Source organism: Nanorana parkeri, unplaced genomic scaffold (assembly GCF_000935625.1).
Source record: "Nanorana parkeri isolate BGI_ZX_2015 unplaced genomic scaffold, ASM93562v1 scaffold842, whole genome shotgun sequence".
Classification (NCBI taxonomy): Eukaryota; Metazoa; Chordata; class Amphibia; order Anura; family Dicroglossidae; genus Nanorana; species Nanorana parkeri.
The window spans coordinates 126,335-146,541 of NW_017307110.1; the positions used below are offsets into that span (position 1 = coordinate 126,335).

Here is a 20,207-nt window from a genome sequence, read left to right on the forward strand (position 1 = left end):
AATATATTGTCTTGCCCACTTTCTATAAAGAGACATTGTCACTTTACCAAATTAGGGTGGAGTAAAAGTGTCTACAGATAGCCCACCCCTATAAACTTTTATACTTACATAACCACGCACTCTCACTTTCTCCCTGATGTAGCATCCCAGCCTGTCTTAGCTGTGACATTGGCTGGTGTTGGAGCATAGACGTGGGATGACATCCCACATCACAGTATTCGTGCCTGGAAGTGCAGTGGGAGTAAGTGTAACTGCCTGGGGGTGGGGGTGAATTGGCGGCTTGCAGAGTCTCTTTAAAGAACTGCATTTCAAACCTTTATTCTTACTGTTGGCTAAATACTGTTTATTGTGAATTAACCCTTTGCACATTGCTATTCATCTTTACACATTCCTAGCAAACTCCAGCATAAAACAGGGATTCTTGGTTCACATACATTGCAATAAGCTTGCCAACTGCGTTAATGTGATCCCTCTCTGGCCAGTCCCTACTCTACTGTGCAACATGCCAGATATTGGATTTGAGCACAGACATATCTCCATTTCTTACTGCTACCTTACTGCTACCTGTACAAGCTTTTTCTCATTTCCTTTTCTGTTTGACAGCTATCACCTGGGCAGGAAGTAATGGAAAACATGCCTTATGGTTATACAGACAGTAATCCTGATGAAGGTTTTGAATCTTCTTTTACTCTACTGGCTATGTGTTTTTATTGCTGTCTCTGCCTGGGGATTTTCCTCAACATCACTGTGTGACAATCAGCAAATAGGCAGGAAGGAGACATTTTCCAAAGTTTTGTTGGAGTTGGATGTGATAAACCTTTAATTTTTGGATCATGTGACAGTTTTAAGAAGACAATGCTGTACTCAACAGTGAAATGTATTACCATCAGTTGAGAAAACAAAGACATGAAAAAAAAACCACTTACCATGACAAGTTCCATCCACTTCCTCATATCCAACACTGCAGACGCAGCGTCCAAGTGGTACCAGCCAGTCTCCATCAGCTCCACAGTAAAGTTTAGGGGTGTCTCTCTCCTCTGCATATTTGATACAGGACCCTCGAACTTCAACAAGAGAAGATGAATCCACCCTTGGAATAGTATCTGGAAACATAGCCAAGTTTCGCACCATGTACGGACATTTCTTATAGTAGACACGTACTGACACCAAAGCTATACAGGCTCCAATATCTTGAAATGCAAGGTAAAACCCTTTTCTGGTAATTGGCCCCACCTCTCGGACCTCAGTGTTCAGTTTCAGAATGCGATCCCCCAAATCCATTTGTGTGAAACTCTCATCAGCTGCAATAGTATCGATCTTACTATACTGATTGGGCTTGAATTTCACTACATGGGCATCATCAGATTCCATGTAGTAAAGGTTAAAGGTCTCCTTACAAGTCCCCACCACCCAAGGAATGCTGTTACAGTCCCTGAGAGTAAACTTCATCTCCACAAATATCTTCTGTGCTGCATCCCGAGAGATCCAGTTAGTGCGGAGCCAGTTATTCTGGTTTGCTTCCATGACATTACATACTTGGTATGTATGAATAGGCCGATTATATTCATCCATTTCTGTGATGGCATCCCACTGCAAAATAATCAAAATGTATTATTAATATGAGGATTAAAAAAGCAAATTCCCTAGACTCAAATATATAAAATAAATAAAAGAACCACCATAGCCATATTAAATCAATTTCATAAACTGGATTAAGATGTTGCAAACCATACACGGGCAAAAGTGTAGTAGATACAAGATATAATTAGTACAGAACATATTTAAAACAAATGCGGCAAAGGAGGAGCAATTGTTTCCTAGACAGTATCGTCTGATAGAAAACAAAATACTACATTTTCCCCAAGCCAAATAAATATATTGCAAGCACTTCCGCAATCTTCTTGTAAAGTTTACGTACTACCATTACGCTAAAACTGACTCATGTAATACAGTCATATACTACTTTCTTAGTGAGAGGTCTGCCTGTAATCACATGATCTGCCTTAGATTTATATTAAGAAAAAGTGTTGGGCTTTGAGCCAGTTGGATAAGTTACATTTCTGAGGGCATTCTGCCGCCATGGTTATAAATCAACCTTTGCATTTTATGACAGTTTTAGACACACCACTGCAGATTGGTACTGATAGTGTCTATTAGCACTGAAATCCAAAATGGCTTGTGTAGACAATGAGGAATCTTCCCCTAGTCCACACTGCATTGGCTCAGGAAGATTAGGGCATCTCGCCCTGACATGTACTTTTGCGCCGCACTCAAAACAAGTTATAGAGTTTCTCCTAGGGTGGTCCTCTTTCCCAGGGTTTTGACTTCTCGAGTCTGTTTTGGAAAAACGGGCTCCCGATCCGAAGTCTGCTTCCAATCCACTCTTCCGGTTTCCCAAAAATGTGCCTGCCAAAGTGGATCCAGTACTCAAAATAGCCCCTATGTGAGCATACATAAATGGCTGCCAAAAGGATTCCCACCTGCTTCTAAATGCCTGTTGTTTACAGTGCTGTCTATAAATGACAAAGATTGTAGTCAAAAGGTTTTTAGCCTTTTTTCAATTCTTTTTTTTAACCTTTTTAAACTGCTAAAAAAAAATGCTTAGCCACAGTGTATCTGCCCAGCTGCGTGAGTGACAGCTGGCTCTGCCTATCTAGAGGCAGAGCCAGCTGTACCCGCCCCCTCCCCCATCCATTCCGCCAGTCAGTGCTGGCGGATCGGAGCGGGGAGGCAGGAATCCAGCCCCTACCCTGTCACGGCAGAGAGCCGTGACAGGATCGAGAGGTGAGCGAACGCCGGTATGTGTTCGCTCACTTCCCGATCTACTGAGCCGACCTGTGACAGTCTCATTGTCACAGGTCGGCTAGAACTATGAGGTGAATGAAAAGCACTCACCTCATAGTTCTCCTTTAAACCATTATCTTTGGTGTTATTATAGCCGGTTAATATACTGCCATCTTATGGTCGTTTTGGTTATTGCACCATTTATGATGTATTCCAGAAGTAGTAGTTTCTGGCATCAAAATGGCTGACTGTAACATGGCCACATATTAATCTGCTGCATGCTTGGAAACACTACCATCTTTGACCTGCAAATACCGTCTGTTCATTCATCTGCTGTATCCTGTTGTTTGCTGTAATAAAGAGCTTCGTGGATGAAAAGGTATTTGGTGAGTTCAGCTATTGTTAAGAATTGTCCGCAGTGATTATATTTGCTTATACAGGCCAGGCATAGAGGTCTCAGCAAGGGATACATTGCTAATACAACAATCGGAGTCAGAATACCCTTACTATAGGAATTTATTGAGGGGAATTTATCAAAACTGGAGCAGACAAAATCAGGAGCAGTTCCCCATGGCAACCAATCAGCTTCTATCATTTTCACTATGGGCACCTGCTCCAGATTCTGTCTGCTCCTGTTCTGATAAATTTCCCGCATTATGGGAGGAATTTATCCATACTGTAGCAGACAGAATGTGGAGCAGTTGACCAACGTAACCAATCAGCTTCTCTTTTCAGTTTGTTCAGTTAAGCTATCTGCTCCAGTTTTGATAGATTTCCCTATATGCCTTTGTCCATAATAGCGTGTAGCTTTTTTCAAGCCTCTGACACTTTTAGGAGTTTGTAGTAGGCCTTGTACTGGCTCTGACATCAACGAAGCATACCTACCAACATCTTTGTCCCATTCACTGGGACACAGTCACCCTCGTCCATGTTCCACACTTGATACTCCCATCTTCAGTGCAATGCCATCCAGATCATGCCCACTTTCTGGGTGGTCTAATTATACAGGAACTGCCCATGAAATCAGCTAATTCCTTTTTTTTTAGTTGTTGTGCATGCTGCATCAAGGGTGATGCTGTGATCTCAGGACACAACCTGGGACACAGCAAAATCAGGACAGGGATTTGGATTTGGGACCGTCCCAGTAAATTTGGGACAGTTGGCATTTATGAAAGGCTGCTGCATGTGGAGCTTCCAATGCATGAATTTGTGTATGGCAGAGCTCCTTCAAATTATCATTGACAGCAGTAAGTTTAGATGCTCTGCGCAGGCAGATAAAAGTCAGCCTTTTCCCTTCTGTCACTTGCAGAGTGCTGGATGATTCATAGCCAGCAGCTGGACACCCTGGTGGGCCAGGAGATGGAAGGAAGGACAGACTGTCCAAAAGTGTCAAAGGTTAAACAAAAACAACTTTGCTCTTACTGACAAAAAAGTATAATGTATTGCTACACCAGGGCCACATCAGTAAGCGCTAACTGTAAACGTTTTATTTCTGTGAACGACTTGAAAAGTTTTTCTTGATGACAGTGCCTCTTTAAGATTCACCATGCTAGAATGCAGATCTACCATCAGCAGTCTGTTATGGCTTAAAGGGTGATTTCTCCTACACCAGTTTGAATTCTGGTAAAATTTGGCGTGCTGATCCACCAATATTCTTGTTTTCTTTCTCACAGATCACTCAGTTTAATGTTAAAGTGAACTTTTTACCATTCCCTGCAGTTCCAAATTCCTTTTCTCCAACCTCTCTATTACACAATCACTAACCATGTTCATGTTTTGTGTATGATATATGCTATACAATTTTGCTCCTCCAATCGCTCGTTTCTTGCAGTAATGTATCCTCAGCCGCCCGAAGCCTCAAGGGACATTTACGTTACACATCCCAGAAGGCTGCAGTAAGTGTGGAAGTATTGTGAAACTACACGCCTGCATAGATTGTGTAATAGAGAGGTGGGAAAAGGGAATGACAGAAAGTATAGTGAAAGGTGAATGGTCTGCTAAATATTTCCTTGCTTTAGTTTATAGCTCTTCGTTTGCTTCCACAGAGATATAAGTGGCACAAACTCAGGAGTTAAAACTTAGAAATCAATTCAAGTACCTTAACTAGTAACAAAAATGTATCTTATTTGTGTATCACTCGGCTGTAGATCTTCAAATCATCTCTGAATTGGTGCTGACACTGTCCTTCCCTGGTGGGTGACTACTTTTGTTCCCCACGGTTCCTGTGTGTGTTATAAAGAAGCCACCACTCCAAGGCACCACACCACTCATGTGATGGACTACAATCTCAATACAAACTAGTATACTAAATGTGAGCTTATAGTCCATCCCCTGTGTAAGCTTGATACTTTACAACACACACAGGGACCATGGGAAACAAAAGTAGCCCCCCCCCTCCAGAAGGAAGGACAGTGTCGACTCAGCACCAATTCAAAGATGATTTTAAGGAACTACAGCGGAGTGATACACAAATAAGATACATTTTTGATAATAGTTAAAAGGTACTTGAATGTATTTTTAAGATTTAACTCCTAAGTTTACTGTCACTTTATTTTTTATGCTGAAAAATTGAGTCTCACTTCTTTTCTTGCATTATCCATAATATAAACTAAATAAAAGATGTATCAGGAAGAGTACAACCCCATGTAACATTAGCTCCTGCAGGACCGACCAATTAGAGTACACATTACTCATATGGTCTTGCCTACTAGGTCCTCAAGAGATACATAAAACAGGCAGATGATTCAGCATGGCTGCATCTACTAAAATCTGACATAGCAGTTTGGGTAGACCAAGCAACACTAAATGGCTAATAAAAAAAGGCTTTCAGAGCACAGAGGACCCTCTGCCAGGTGTGTTCGTAAATGAAGGCCGAGTTAGTAGACTCGTATATACATTTTGAACAAAGACATCGTACATAAGAGGTTACAGGTATTGAGTGATGTACTGATAAAATATAAATGAGTTACAGATGGGCAGGTCTCAAAGTAATAATGAAGTCTAATGAAGTTATCACATTTGATACTGGTCCAAGACTTACGGTATATCTTTATGATATATGTTTGCACTGAGTTTCTGCTACAATTTCCTTAAGGGCCAAAAAATATAAATTACATAATTATCATAAGCTAAATGTCAGCCACATTTACATACTGGTTGTAAGAGTGCTGCCAGGCAAAGCAGAACAGAAAGTGCATACAACTGTGCCAGAAAATAAACCCCACTAGCTGGTTTCTCCAGCAATTACTACTTTTGTGACAGGTACCCTTTAAAACACATAAAACTGCTACACAGCAAGGTAACATTAAAATGCTTACAGATGTCAGACAGAATACAAGAAAACAACAACTAAGCAATATTTGTCTATTTTTTCATTAAAGGGGAAGTATAGTGTAATTTGTGCAGGCACACATTTGAGTAATTTTGGCAGTTACCCTAAAGAGACACTGTCACCCTGCTTATGCAGGGCAAATATAGGGTATCTGCAAATAGGTCTGGAGGACTACCTATACTCACCTTACCAGCACTCCATGACAGCTTTTTCCACCTCTGCAGAAGCAACCAGGAGGGGAGTGGTGATAGTGGTCCCTACTAGCATTTGGCTACTAGGCCTGGGCAATGTCACAGGGGAGCAGGTCACTGGAACTTCTATGGAGTGCAAGTAAGGGGGGTATAAGGGGAATCAGATGCTGTCCTTTGGAGAAACACTGTAAGGCTTGACCCCAGCAGTGTTTTCTGGGGTTTTACAATCCAGTCAAAGGCTGGGATCATCTTTGGCTATGCCATATTCTTGGATCTGCTGGAGAGAAATGGTGAAATCAAATACCGGCTGTGTGTCTGACAAGGGTATCTGGATTAGAAAATTGGCTGAACAATGTTGTAACTTTTTGGTTGGTAAGACAGTTCATGTAAACATTTCAGTTGTGTGCTTTCTCCTAAGTAAAGTTTAAAAGGACTTGTACATTTTTACAAGCTTTCTCTTTCATGTTTTTCTAATTGTATTAAACAAAGTGATTTCTAGTTTAGACACTAGAGGGAGGTCTCTGCTGAGATAAGATATAATCCATATAGGAAGTGCAATATTGTCAGCTGACTCGGGCTTGCTTTGCATGATGGAGCAGTAAAGTACAGCTATCGTGTAGTACTGTAAAGCAGGAAGCAAAGCCTACATATTCCAACAACTGCGTATAAACATCACATATTGGCAAAATTATTTATGTAGGGATGTGTTTCATTTATGTCTTCCTGCATTTTGTTTTGCTTTCACATTTGCAGGTTTCCTTGCAGAGCATTGCACAAAAGGAGGGTCTGTACTAAATGACCTGACAGTCATTCTGTTGAAGAAGCTCCAGAGTCCTGTCTGTTCTGTCACCTGGCCGATTCCATGTGAGCTTGCCATTGCACAAAGGGAGGGTCTGTACTAAATGACCTGACGGTCATTCTGTTGAAGATGCTCCAGAGTCCTGTCTGTTCTGTCACCTGGCCGATTCCATGTGTGCTTGCTATTGGTGAGTTGGACCTAATGAAACAGGGAGGCAATGTCCTGGGAGGGTTTTTTGTATTCCACCCCTCATGGAGAGAGGAGGTTCTTTTGTAGCCCGCCCTTTTGGGAAGAAGAGATCCTAGGGGAGCTTTACCTACTGAGAAGGCTGTGCACATGGTGTTAAGGCCCTAGGTATTGCTCCCCATGTCAGCAGGCTGGGTGCCTGGAGTATATGTGAGACAAAGACGATTTTCTGCTAGATTAACCACTGGAGATACACCAGAACCTCTTGTTTCACAAATGATGTGCATGAGAACAATTCTGTGTGATGTGTCTGGATGCTGTGACCCAAGGGGTTGTAGGAGTCCCATGTGACATCCTTTTTTCCTCCTGGCCTACTAAGTTCAAGTAAATCATTCAAACTACTTTTAAGCATGCACTTACTTCCTTTATTGGTGAGTATGATTTATTCTTGGGATTAGGAGTGTCCAATGTGAAAGTTTCTCTTGTATCCACAAGACCATGACAGCTGGAGGCACTAGAGACTTAAGAACATCATGACAGTTGTTGTTAGACCGCCATTTAGTGAAAGCTCAAGTTATCTGTGTGCTGCTACAGCTTTGGGATGTAATGGCTGCAAGGTAGGGGTTATCTCACATGACCTCATGAAACACGGTTACTAGCTGATTTCTTTTTATATGTTTATCTTTAAGTGCATTTCTAAAAATAGAAAACTCCTAAAAATAGAAAAAGGAGCTTTCACTATAATCACAACTCTCCACTGCTTCCCCTCATAGACTCATCAATCCAGAAATGCAGTAAGGCACCTCTTCCAAGTTAAAAAATGCTGGACTGCCAGAAGAATAAGAGGGTGAAAAGGACTTGTGGAATCACTGCACCAAAGACAACTGGAAAAAATGGGTGTGTGTATGTATATAAAATCTGTTCTCCATGAAGGAGACAGGGGTCCTCCAAGGTCAGTGGGACATTATAAAGTCTAGAATTTCCCAAAAACTAATTTCCCAAAACTGATATAGCTGCTGGTGCCATAAATCCTGTCATACTTTCTATGTTCCAGAGCCTACAATGGTGAGTACTCTACTGGTGGGTTTTAAAGGAGAACTATGGGGTAAGTCACATAAACTAGCGTCCTCCCATGACCCAAAGCTCAGTATATTGCGAACTACAGCTCGCGGTATACTGAGACCGCTGCAGCCGGGGCCAAGCTGCGTGACTGACAGCTGGCTCTGCCTATCTAGAGGCAGAGCCAGCTGTACCCGCCCCCTCCCCCATTCATTCCTCCTGTCAGCACTGGAGGATCGGAGTAGGGAGGGGGCGAATCCCCGCAGGGAGCCGTGACAGTCACCGCTCTCTGCAGGGACAGGATCGAGAAGTGAGCGAGCGACGGTATGTGTTCGCTCACTTCTCGATCTATTGAGCCTACGTGTGACAGTTTCATTGTCACACGTCGGCTCCAACTATGAGGTTGAGCGAAAATAACTCACCTCATAGTTCTCCTTTGAGGTCTGCACACCTATGCCAATCATTAGGACAAGGTCTAATTCTCATTGTTCTCAATTCTCATTGTTGAACTTGTTGTTATGTTATGTTAAACACAGCACCGAGAGTGCATACAGCCCAAAGTGGACGGGAACACCCACATTCCCACACTGGACTGAAAACAAGCCAGGAATGATGACTGGGAGAGCTTCCCACAGACAACAGATGAGCCACCCGACAGCACTCCATCTGTAAATGAAATATCATTTTACCGAGACCTTCTCGTTAAGTCATTAAGGCTGTTTTTGCTGTACTGTCTGGTGAGATGCATGTACAAATTGCTCAACTGCTATGTTATTTATCAGAATTAAACTGAAATGTCACTTTTGCCACTGTGCACAGGAACATTTTTGAGTTTAACCTCTTTTCAATGTTTCTGTAATTGAACTAATGCAAAATGCCTTTGAAAGATTTACGTAAAGCCCTGCTTGCGTTTAGCCCATTGACACAGCGCCTACAAATTAATTAAATGTGGGCAACAGGCATACAAAGATAAAAGTAGTTATTTTCTGGGACGTAGCTACGGTGGAATGAGTAATAGTAAGCACTTAAGATGCCGCAGCTCCTAGAAAATAAATTGCCAGGAAATATTTAAGATAACAGCAAAACAGCAACACTTACTAGTTTGTGAATCTATATGACTATGACAACCCACATTACCCAGGCACTTATCTCAAAGAGCCAAGGAAAATGTCACCACTGTTTCAAAAGTTGTTTTAGCTGTAAAGATACACCAATTATGGTGACCTTAGCAGTGAGGGACACTGATTCAGCAATGGTTTAAGAGCCATCTGGGCACATTTATCAGATTATTGTCTCAATGGAGCAACTTTAGTGCAGATGCAAAGAACCATTATACCAAAACTGATCTTAAGAACCATCAAGTCGCCCAGCTGTCAGTTAACTTATTGTATGTGGAAGCCTGCCAACTGACTCATTACTGGCTTTCTGAAGCTCTTTTAGATCTGGCTAAATAGACAACACTGGGGAAAAACAGTTATGCTGTGGTCAGTTTTGTCATTTCCACAGCTTTAAAATAAACCTGTGTGGACAAGATATAGGAGCTGCCAACTTGTTTTTAAAGTAAACCTGTCATCAACCAAATGAGCAAGTTCATGAGTGAATGTTACATTCATAGAAAACTACGGGGTAACACAAGCAGTAGAACCAAAGATACAGGGAGTTGTATTTATGTTCAAATCTTGAAATTTCTTGTAAATGTCGAGCTTGACAATGCTCAGACCTGAGGACTCCTTTTGGTGCTTTAACGGGTGGCATCACTGCAAAAGGTAGTTTGTTAAAGGAAAATGCCACTTTTGTTATACAAATAATATCGCTTATAAATTGCTACCTAAGCAATTTTGTAATTAAATGCTATTAAAATTTAACTTTCCGTTTCAACTTAAAGCTGCTGTAAGTTTCAAAAACATTTTAAAAATGAATTGTAATATGGCCACCTAGAGGTGTTCTGTACCCCACTGGTGTAATTTCCTGCTTGTGTGATTGGCTCACAGATTTATGAGATGTGTGCACTAAAATATAAGTTAACCTTTTGGTATCCCCTGCAATGGAAATTGTTATTTTTGCTGAGATACTTTCTAAGGATTAAACGAGAACTATGACCAAAACTTGTTTTGGCTATTGTTCTGCTTGGGTCACAGGAGTACATTTACTAAAGTACTCCTGTAACCAAAAGTCAGCATATAGCAGGCTATTGTCAGGATCCACCCTGCTGCCTGATTGACAGCTCTGCCTCTCCAGAGCCAGAGCCAGCTTTGCCACCACCCCCCATTTTTTGTCCCTCCAATGAGTGCTTGAGGAACAGAGAGAGTAGAGGGGGGAATCCCTGCGGAGAACAATGACTGACAATCACCACTCTCTGCAGGGAGAAGCCAAGAGCTGAGCAATCAGTGGTATGCGATCATGCAGTTCTCGAGCTATAGAGCCGGCATGTGACAGCTGCAGTGTCACACGCCAGCTCAAACTATTGGGAAGAGTACATTTTACTCTCCCAATAATTCTCCTTTAACTATTTCTAAAAGGATGCTAACACTGCAACTTTGCTCATTAGAACACTGAAAGTCCACCAGGTTGATATAATGACCCCAGACCGTCCCATTCAGGAATCAGTTTAATGATGTTGAGATAAACAGTGTTTTCCTCAGATCAGAAACAGGTAGGAAACTGCAACAAAGGTTGGTAACATCCTGGTAATGTACACTGAACACCCAGAGGGGATTTTTTTTATCTGAACAAATGCGGAGTTACACCTTAAGTGGCAGGTGACTGAGCCAAGATTTTTTTTTTGCAAAGGAAGGTCAAAAGTTACATAAAACTCCTGCCGCCCCTATTTCAGGATCTCCTGATTACTTTGACATATGGTTTTCTCTGAGGCACCGTTAAAATCTGTGAGGTACGTTTACACATGGGTGTTATGTTGTGCGTTAACATGCTTTATGCAGCCTATTGATTTGAATAGGCTACCATAGCACATGCACAGGCAAAAAAATAATCTGCTTTATATTCCAATGCAGAACACAACAATGCAGCCTTGTTGCTTTAGTGTGTTGGGTTTAAAATTAATGGCAATACAAAGCATTAAAACGTGCATGGTGCGGTTACTTCTACTTCACCTCAATGCAAATGTGTGAGGCCAGTCTGAAGGTAGCGTCTACTTATATATTTCTTTTTATTCTCTCGCTTCCAGATTTGCAACAAGTTTATTTAAAGGGGCAGACTGTAAAGCTACCATTCTCTTCCAGTGGCTAGTGAGAAGCTAACCTGGAACAAGCATGAAAACAGGTCTGCAAAATTTAAAAGGCTGTCATGCAAACTTCCAGGTCATAATCTTAGGATGTAGTGAAGTCAGGATATAGAGGAGATCTTCAGAACCTTCAACTTTAAATGCAAGTTGGATATAGCAACTCTGCCGGGCCCCAGACGAAGTCAGGAAGTGAGGTAACGCATAGGACGGAGCTATTAGGCGCAGAGTGGAGCAAAGGATACAACGGTACGGTCTGAAACCCCTTCCAGCTGGAGCATTATATTGGGCAGCCGGAGCAGTGGGAACTGATTGTTACTGATGATTATGCGTGCTGATGTCTTTCCACATGTGAGTAGTTTTGAATAAAGTATTTCATGGTTTTAAATGGTTTTACACTTTGAGTTCCATTGATTCCTAAGTGATGAAGTCCTGATCGCTACACTCTAATACCGTGGAAGGGAATGAAGAAATAAACACTGGCAGTGAATGATCTGGTGAATCTCTGAGCAATGAATGACCTATATGAAGGTCTAACCTGGAGGTGAACGGCTGTTCATAATAGAGGGCACAAAGTGGTGTCAAGTGGAGAGGGTTTGAAAATACAGCACTGAAAAACTTTGTTTTGCACTAAGCACTTTGTTATAAGTGTGTGTGGACTATACACCCGCAAGAACACTTTGAGCACTTTAAAGTACAGTATCTGCACTAATATATATTGTTTTAGAGCATTTTAAGTGAAGGATTATATGAAGTGTATACATGCAGTAATAGCACTTTGATATATTTTAGATTAAGTTGTTAATGCACTGCACAATTGTTGATTAATTTATGACATATTCACCATACAGGTGGTTTTAGTGCCTGCTGCTATTGCTTTACTGGCACATAGTAATTGTATATTTTGATTGGATATAGCAGCTCCTGTGTTTGTATCCTCACAAAATGATCTCTCAGTTTTTGAAAAGCAGCACAAAGGGGAGGACAGTCCTTACATTGTCAGAATTACACAGTATCATGTGATTTGCACTTGCTGTGAGATTTAATAAAATATCACCAACCCAAGCCAGGAGACAAGTAAATCCAAGGATTCAATAATGGCTCAGCTCAGCTAGTAACTATAGAATCCCAAATTCACCCAATGTCAATCAACTGCTGTTGAGGAACAAACAATCCTTTATAATTGACACATGCAAGGTTTTTACCAAACGTCATAGTGGATTCTTATATCACATAGTTACATAGGTTAAAACAAGTTATTTGTCCTTCAAGTTCAACGAAAAAAAATCCTTCTCCCATGCCGCCATCTTAGATTCAGAAGCCAGCTGTCACTTCCTGATTACTCACAGCCAGCCCCCTACTGCATATGGGCAAGTTCCATCAACTGTTTTTTTTTTAAATACCTTCCAGGAGTTTAGCTTTGTAGCTCCCATATGTTATAGATGGGTCATAAGATACAGTATACATTCTGCAAAATATAAACTACAGTCCATGTGTGTTACATTAAATTACTAAGCACAGGTGTCTGTCTGATTTCACTAAATAAACAGCGAGACAGCAAGGCTGAGTACTATCTGTAATCACTTTCTGCTACAGTAAAATATCAGACTCCTCCCAGCCGGCCTTTGCAAATGTGGCCCTTATGGCTAATTCAAGTAAATGAGCTGTTAAATAATGGCATGAAAGGTGACTTGAAGATTAACATCGCTCCATAAATCCAGCCTCCAATGGCTCATTCAAGTGATCAGATTGTGTGTGGATTACAGTTATAAAGGGTCTGGGAGACAAAGCTGTTGTGCTGAGCTCTGTTGTGTTACAAGAGTTGGAGGTCACAGGTTGCATGCTGCTGTCCAATTTAGATTGTGCTGGCTTGTTGGATAATGGTATGTATTCTGGGCTTTTAATATATTTTTTATATATATTTTCATAGGTTTGCTCTATGTGTTTAAAGGAGAAAAGTATTGGGAGAGCAAAATATTCTCTTCCCAATACTTGGAGCTGGCGTGTGACACTGCAGCTGTAACCGCATATATTCACTGATCGCTCAGGTCAGGGTCTCCTCCCTCCAGCGAGCACTGACTGTCAGTCACGGCTCCCCGCATAGACTTCCCCCTCCCCTCTCTGTTCCTCCAGAGCTCATTGGAGGGACAGACAGAGGAAGAGGTGGCCACAGCTGGCTCTGGCTGTGCATACTCTGTTTTAAGAAGGAACAGAGGGAGATTAAAGAGAGACACAGAATCATTAAGGCCCTTGATATGTGATGTCAGCTATGTTGTGGTGATATAATGATTTACACATCAGCCTCCTTCCCGTATTGTCACGTGTAATAACCAGTTTACTTTTTTAACTTACTAAAGTGATTGGCACCCATGTTTTGTACACCCCAGGTAAAGAACCACACCTAGGATTGAATGTACCAGGGATCTTATTGCCATGTAAGAGTGCACATGTATGAATTATAGCTTTAGTTTGTATCTGTAATATATACATTTGTGGTTTTCCTTCTGTCGTTGGGTTATAAAGGAAATTTGTAGTGAGTATAATATGCAGGCTGCCATCACTGGCTTCTTTCTGAAAATGTTAACTGGGTGCCTTTGTCTAGCCTCAATACATTTGGAGTAACAGACCCTGAATAAGTCAGACAGTCAAAGTTTAGACAGATAAAGCTGAACTCCAGGTAAATAGCTAAAAACACAGATCATTTATGTCAGTGGTGCCCAACGCGGTGCTAGGATGCTCTCTGCATTCCCACAATCGGGACTGAAATAGTGTCAGGAAGCAGGGGGTGTTACCGCTGCTCGGGGACCACGGGCACGGCGCAGGGCACAAGTTCCCCTCCAGCCTGGTAGAACTCCTGGTGCCCGGGCTTCCCCCGGAAGCGCGCTTAGCAAGGCCCATCAGGTGTGGGCCTTGCTGGAGGAGGTTCCCAGCACATACCTTCCATCTCTCTCTCCTGCCATTGGTTCACGGGGAGGGAAGCCTCCTGGTTGCCTCGGTGACCGGAGGGTGGTCTTACCTCCCCTGGCTATAAAAACCTGGCCTGAGCTCTGGCTTATTGCTTCGCTATTCCACCTTATGGTGAACACGTAGCCTCCCTGTTGATCCCTTTGTTACCTGTTGCCCCTTTCTTTGTACTTCCTGATTACTGAACCCTTGGACTGTCTATCGCCTCTGAACCATTGCTGCCTGCCTCAACCCGGACTGGACTTTGACTATTCACTTGGATTGCCCCTAAATTGTACTTCGTTTCTTGACTTATCGCCGCTTTCTGCCAGTGGGTTCCTTACCACGCTACTAGTTCGCTGGTACGTCTGACAAATAGATCCAGTACTGGCAGGTGGAGTAATAGCTCTGGCAAGATGGTAGAGAGAGAGTGAGCGACATGAGAGCATATGATCAGGTCAGTACTGGCCACTAATGCAAGTGGGCAGTTGGGGAAGGGGAGTTATCAGTACTGAACGGCAACATGAGGATGGGGATGAGGTGGGTAGGAGTGCTAACGGCACTGTTACTGACCAGTAATGCAAGAGGTGCGGAGGGGGTTTGGGTTTAACAGCACTGCCACTGAACCTCAGTGAAGAGTAGGGGAATGTTAATAGTACTGGCGCTGACACCATTGCTGGGGGTTATTATTGCTGCCACTAATACAAATGCTGGGGGTTATTATTGCTGCCACTGACATTAATGCTGGGGGTTATTATTGCTGCCACTGACACCATTACTGGGGATTATTATTGTGTCCACTGACACTGTTGCTGGGGATTATTATTGTGTCCACTAACAGCATTGCTGGATATTATTATTGTGTCCACTGACCCTAATGCCAGGAGTCATTATTGCAGCCGCTGTCACTAATGCTGGGAATTATTACTGAAGCCAATGACACTAATCCTGGGGGTAATTTACATGCAGTTTTATCTGGCAAACGATTTGTGTTTCTATATTATTCATCATATCATTCATTATTCATATATTTGCATCCAGTCCTGAGATTTACATAGCTCTGATACACAACACAGTGCTGTCTGATTTTTCTCTGCTGCATTTACAGGTCTTATCAATCCACCAACAATTTACTAGACAGCGAAAGGAAAAGCAGCACACTAATTAGCTCATCTCTCTTATCCTATCAGCATGATCATTGCACGCAGCACAACTGATTGGCTCCTTATGCTGCTTCTTACCCTTCGCATTCAGTCTGAGCTCTGCTGTATTGGCGCTGCAAGAGGCAGATACCAAGTCAAATCCAGGTGCATAAACTGTTTATATTAAAAATACATTTAATTATTTGATATCTAATATTTAAGTATTAATGAACACAGTTTAAGTTAAAACACCTGAACTGAGTATTTTTCACAGGTTAGAAAGTTTTCAAGACATTGGATTGGTATTGCCTACATATTTAAAAACAATACTTTTGAGGGTTATTTAATGCTTGTATATTCTTATTTATTTATCAGTGTTTAGTACCATGGGTGTTTGTACTTTTATAGTGCAGTCTTACTTCCATGTAAAGTTTATAAAACAACAGTGGGATACCTTTCACATTCAGAGTAAAATGATTGTGTCTGAACTACACTAACAAGGAAACACACAGAAGTGTAAAATCTCCATATTTCACCACCCTAGACTAGTAACTGGATTACTGTCTATGTGTTTTTTTAACATTAAAATACAACAGTTGACGAGTTTAAGAAAAGTTAATTCAAAAACAATTATAAGGTCATCTGTAATTTGCCTCAGGACAATGCTGCCTTAGGCCAGTATCCCCTATGTTACATACAGCTGCTGCTATAGGGCTACCTGAGCTACACGGGCAGGAAGATAAAAATGCCATGTACAGATTCTAAATAATCCACCTAGAAGTAAAGATTTCATCATCCTTGCAGTTCCAGCAGCATCAGGTCATTGGTAATTTACCTCCTGTGAGCATAAAAGCTTTGAAATACACTTTTCTCAGATTGTCAGTACACAGCTGCAAGCCAATGCGTGCTCCTTGTCACCGCTCTCTCTACACCCCGCGTCCTATTTATAGTATGACAAGCTACAGGCTTCTGACTCCACAAACGGGGTTCAAATCTTTAAGAAGGAAGAGCTATCTATCAAGTGCAATGTGTTGAATATTTACCTTTGAAAGGGCACTAGCAACTGTTTTCAGCATGTGCTATGAGAATGGCTTTCACAAATTAAAATCTAGAGAAAGCGTTCTTACCTTGGCATCCAAAAACATAACGTTTGTGTCATCAAGGACTAGTCTACACTCGAACTGCTATGCTAGGCATTACTGCAGGTGAAATCTGTAAATGCCAGGGAGAAACCAGTGCAAATTGTGCATGATGGTGGGTTTAACCTGACCATAGATGCTGAAAATGTGCTGTCAACACAACATGTGTATGGGGGACCTGATCTTCTACAGATTTGGCAATGTATATTTATGAAAAAATGTATAAGTCCAAGATACCAGCATACATCACAAGTGCCAATGCTGCGGAGAAAATTCAACCCACCTGCCTGACTAGATAAAATGGCTGGGGAAGTCCACAGACATAATAAGGTATACTAAGATGTAATCATTATCACCATTATTCCAGATATATTTACATGAAATACTAAGGTTAAATACTAGAAGTGGTTGAAAAAAAGACACAGGTCCATCAAGCTCAACTTTCATGTGGGAGTGTTTTATGTTTTTGATCCAGAGGAAGGCAAAACAATCTACAAGCATAGCCCAATTTGTTGTAAGAAGGAAAAAAATATATATTTCCTGCCCCCAGTTTGGCAATCGGATAAATCCCTGGAACAATCTCCTATTAAATTTTATAATTAAAGATACCTAAACAGTTTCTGAAATTTGTAAAACTCTCAGCTAATTCTATTTCATGGGGAAGAAAGTTCCACGTTTTCAATACTCTAACACCTTTGACCTATATATACATTTTGATCATAACCACACATGTTTTCAGTCACATGTTTATAATGACTACAAAAACAGACATCAAACTTTCCATCTTGTCTATTCAATATCCAAGCAGATAACAATTTGTAGTGGGGCCCCTGCTTTACAGTAATTTCAGAGTAAGGCCTTGTTGACACAAGCTGCAGTCTCCAGCTCCCTCTGAAAAGTGATCTGTGTTTAAAAGTGGTTGCCCAGTGTTCAGGAGGTGATACTGCCACCTCCTGAATGCAGTGTCCTTCTTTTTTAAAATCTCATATACTGTGCCGCAAACACGTATCTACATAAGTGGCACTGCCTGTCCAACTTATTTTTTAGACAAAGCATCATGGGTGCGACAATTTATACATCACTGTTCTGCCACAGTGCTACCATTGCAGCATCTGGCTGAGGGGCAGTGAAACCACAAATCAACCAGTCAGTTTTAATGTCCTCCTGCTGCCCGTGTGAATGAGGTCTAAGAAGTAGGGAGTGGTGGTGGAGTACAGAGAAGACTAGGTATAAGCATAAATAAGTGTTGTTGTTTGATTAAAAATTGGAGATTAGCATTTTTTCTGATGCCAGCACACCACAACACATGGTAATGCATTATCATGCATTGTGGTGCAGAACAAAGCATTTACATAGAAGGACCATGGTGTGGTGCTATGCAAAATTAATGGCACTGCATCACTCCAGCACATGTAAATGGGCCTTAAATGAAATAAACTACCCTATTTATATACCCCCCAAAAACACACACACACACTCTGAATAAATAAAATAAGGGTCTTTTTTATTTAAGCAAATTTCATCTAAGCAGTTTAATGATTGAGGAAGACAATTTCTGCTTTCATGAAATTTTACCGGCGGCAAAATTGTCAATTATCCAGCAAAATCAATTTCTTCCAAAAATCACTCTGCTCATCATACCAATCTGATTTATCCCTTGTTCCATCCAACAGTGGTGAACCTGTGGTGCCTGCAAGTATCCACAAACATGAGATCATTGCGGGAGAGCATAGGCCAGTAGCCTTAAAACTAGAGGAGCAGTGAAATCTGCTTCTTTTCTGTTACCTATCTCTGCTAGCAGTCTAGTTCCAGTGTACAGACACAATGTGGGTGAACTATAAGTATACAATACACTGTTCCAAACAGAATTTATTTGGATTTCACTGCAGCCAAGGCAGCAATCCAAAATCTTTAATTCTACATGAGAGTTGTGTTGGTTTCAGTGGTGTATTATGGCTTTGTGCTGCCTTAGGCAAGTGTAAACTCGGGCACCCCCCTCACGGTAGATACGCCCGTGGTTGGTTGGTTGGTTACATTATGTGTGCTGTTACAGGAGCCCTTCCATCCTATGCTATAGTCTAAGTTAAATAGACAAAAATCAGGCCTGGCTATAATAAACTTTTGGCACAGCAGTTTGTGGTGTCAAGTACAAGGTTGGGTTGATGGTTTATCTAGCATCCAAATGTTTGGTATGTATTTAAATATGAGGTTTTCTTTGTCAGCTTACATCCAAATTCCTGGTGTACTCATAAGTTCATCAGTTCCTACATGACTCTGTGTTTGCTGTCTTCTGCTGTACTAAAAATTGCACAGAAGATAACTATATAAATTAAGCCGGTGGCACAATGCTTTGAGCGGCCTTTCAAATTGTGTTCTGCATGGATTTAATTGCTAATGCAAAATGATATCATAATAAGCAGAACATCTGCTCGTAAACACAACTTAAAATGCCAGATTGCGTAAGTTCACCGCTGTAAACTGCACGGATAATAATATTAACCTTTTGCATTGTATAAGGTGACTTTTATTAGGAGGGTTTTATTAATGTTGATCGATGTACACAAGTGCATTTTATTGATGAAATCAACAAAACCTAAAGTTTATAATTACTGAACAATATGTGAAGATAGTTTCCTCCTAAATTACTGAACTGGCATTTTCCAAATGTAATGTAATTTTGTTCCCTAAAATTAGGAGTTTTAATGTCAAAATTTGCATATTGTTATATTTTGTTTTATTTTAATTTACTACCATAATGTTACAAAGGTTTTTTAAATAGTCTTTTAAAGCATAACATCAATGTATTGGCAAATAATGGGTACAAAGTACATAATTTTGTAAATATTATTTATTTTCTATTTTTATCTAATTTATGCTAGTACAGGTTCTTGAAGAATCTGCAAATATTACAAACAAAATATGAACATATTTTTTTCTATTTGCCTAAAAGCCTTTTGTGTTAACAAAATGTTACTTGTAAAAATCATTCCAAAGCATATAGTTGTTCTCTTTATATGAATATTTAAATCTCATCTCATCTCATGATACCCCCTCGACATTCCTGGTTAAGGAAAATATAACAGTTCCAAAGTTCTACTCACTTTCTCCATGCCCCAGAACTGCCCCCTTTATCCTATTCCAATACTGGCTGCCAGTTCTCTTCCAGGTTGAATGGCACTCAATATCATATACCCACTTCCTTTTAGGCCAAGCCATCAACCACAAATTTCCTGGGGGGTGTCATCACATCATCCTGGACTCATAATACAACGCAGCAGAGAATGGTGCTGACATGCTAATGCAGATTAAGGACCACAAGGACAACACTAGATTGGCTAAAAGACATCTGGAAAAAAAGATTTGTGGGGGGAAAATATTGGGGGGGGGGGGGGGGG

General features: G+C 41.1%; 1 protein-coding gene across 1 annotated transcript in view; it reads right to left on the minus strand.

Moving 5' to 3' along the window:
- Positions 1 to 560: 560 nt before the first annotated feature.
- Positions 561 to 20,207, minus strand: part of LOC108794370 (ephrin type-A receptor 6-like) — a 152,973-nt gene continuing 133,326 nt past the window's right edge. Inside the window, exons 3-4 of the mRNA XM_018565401.1 lie at positions 927 to 1,590; positions 561 to 610 (exon numbers count right to left, since the gene is read on the minus strand). Coding sequence (XP_018420903.1) covers positions 561 to 610; positions 927 to 1,590 — 714 coding nt within the window. The remainder of the gene's footprint in view (positions 611 to 926; positions 1,591 to 20,207) is intronic.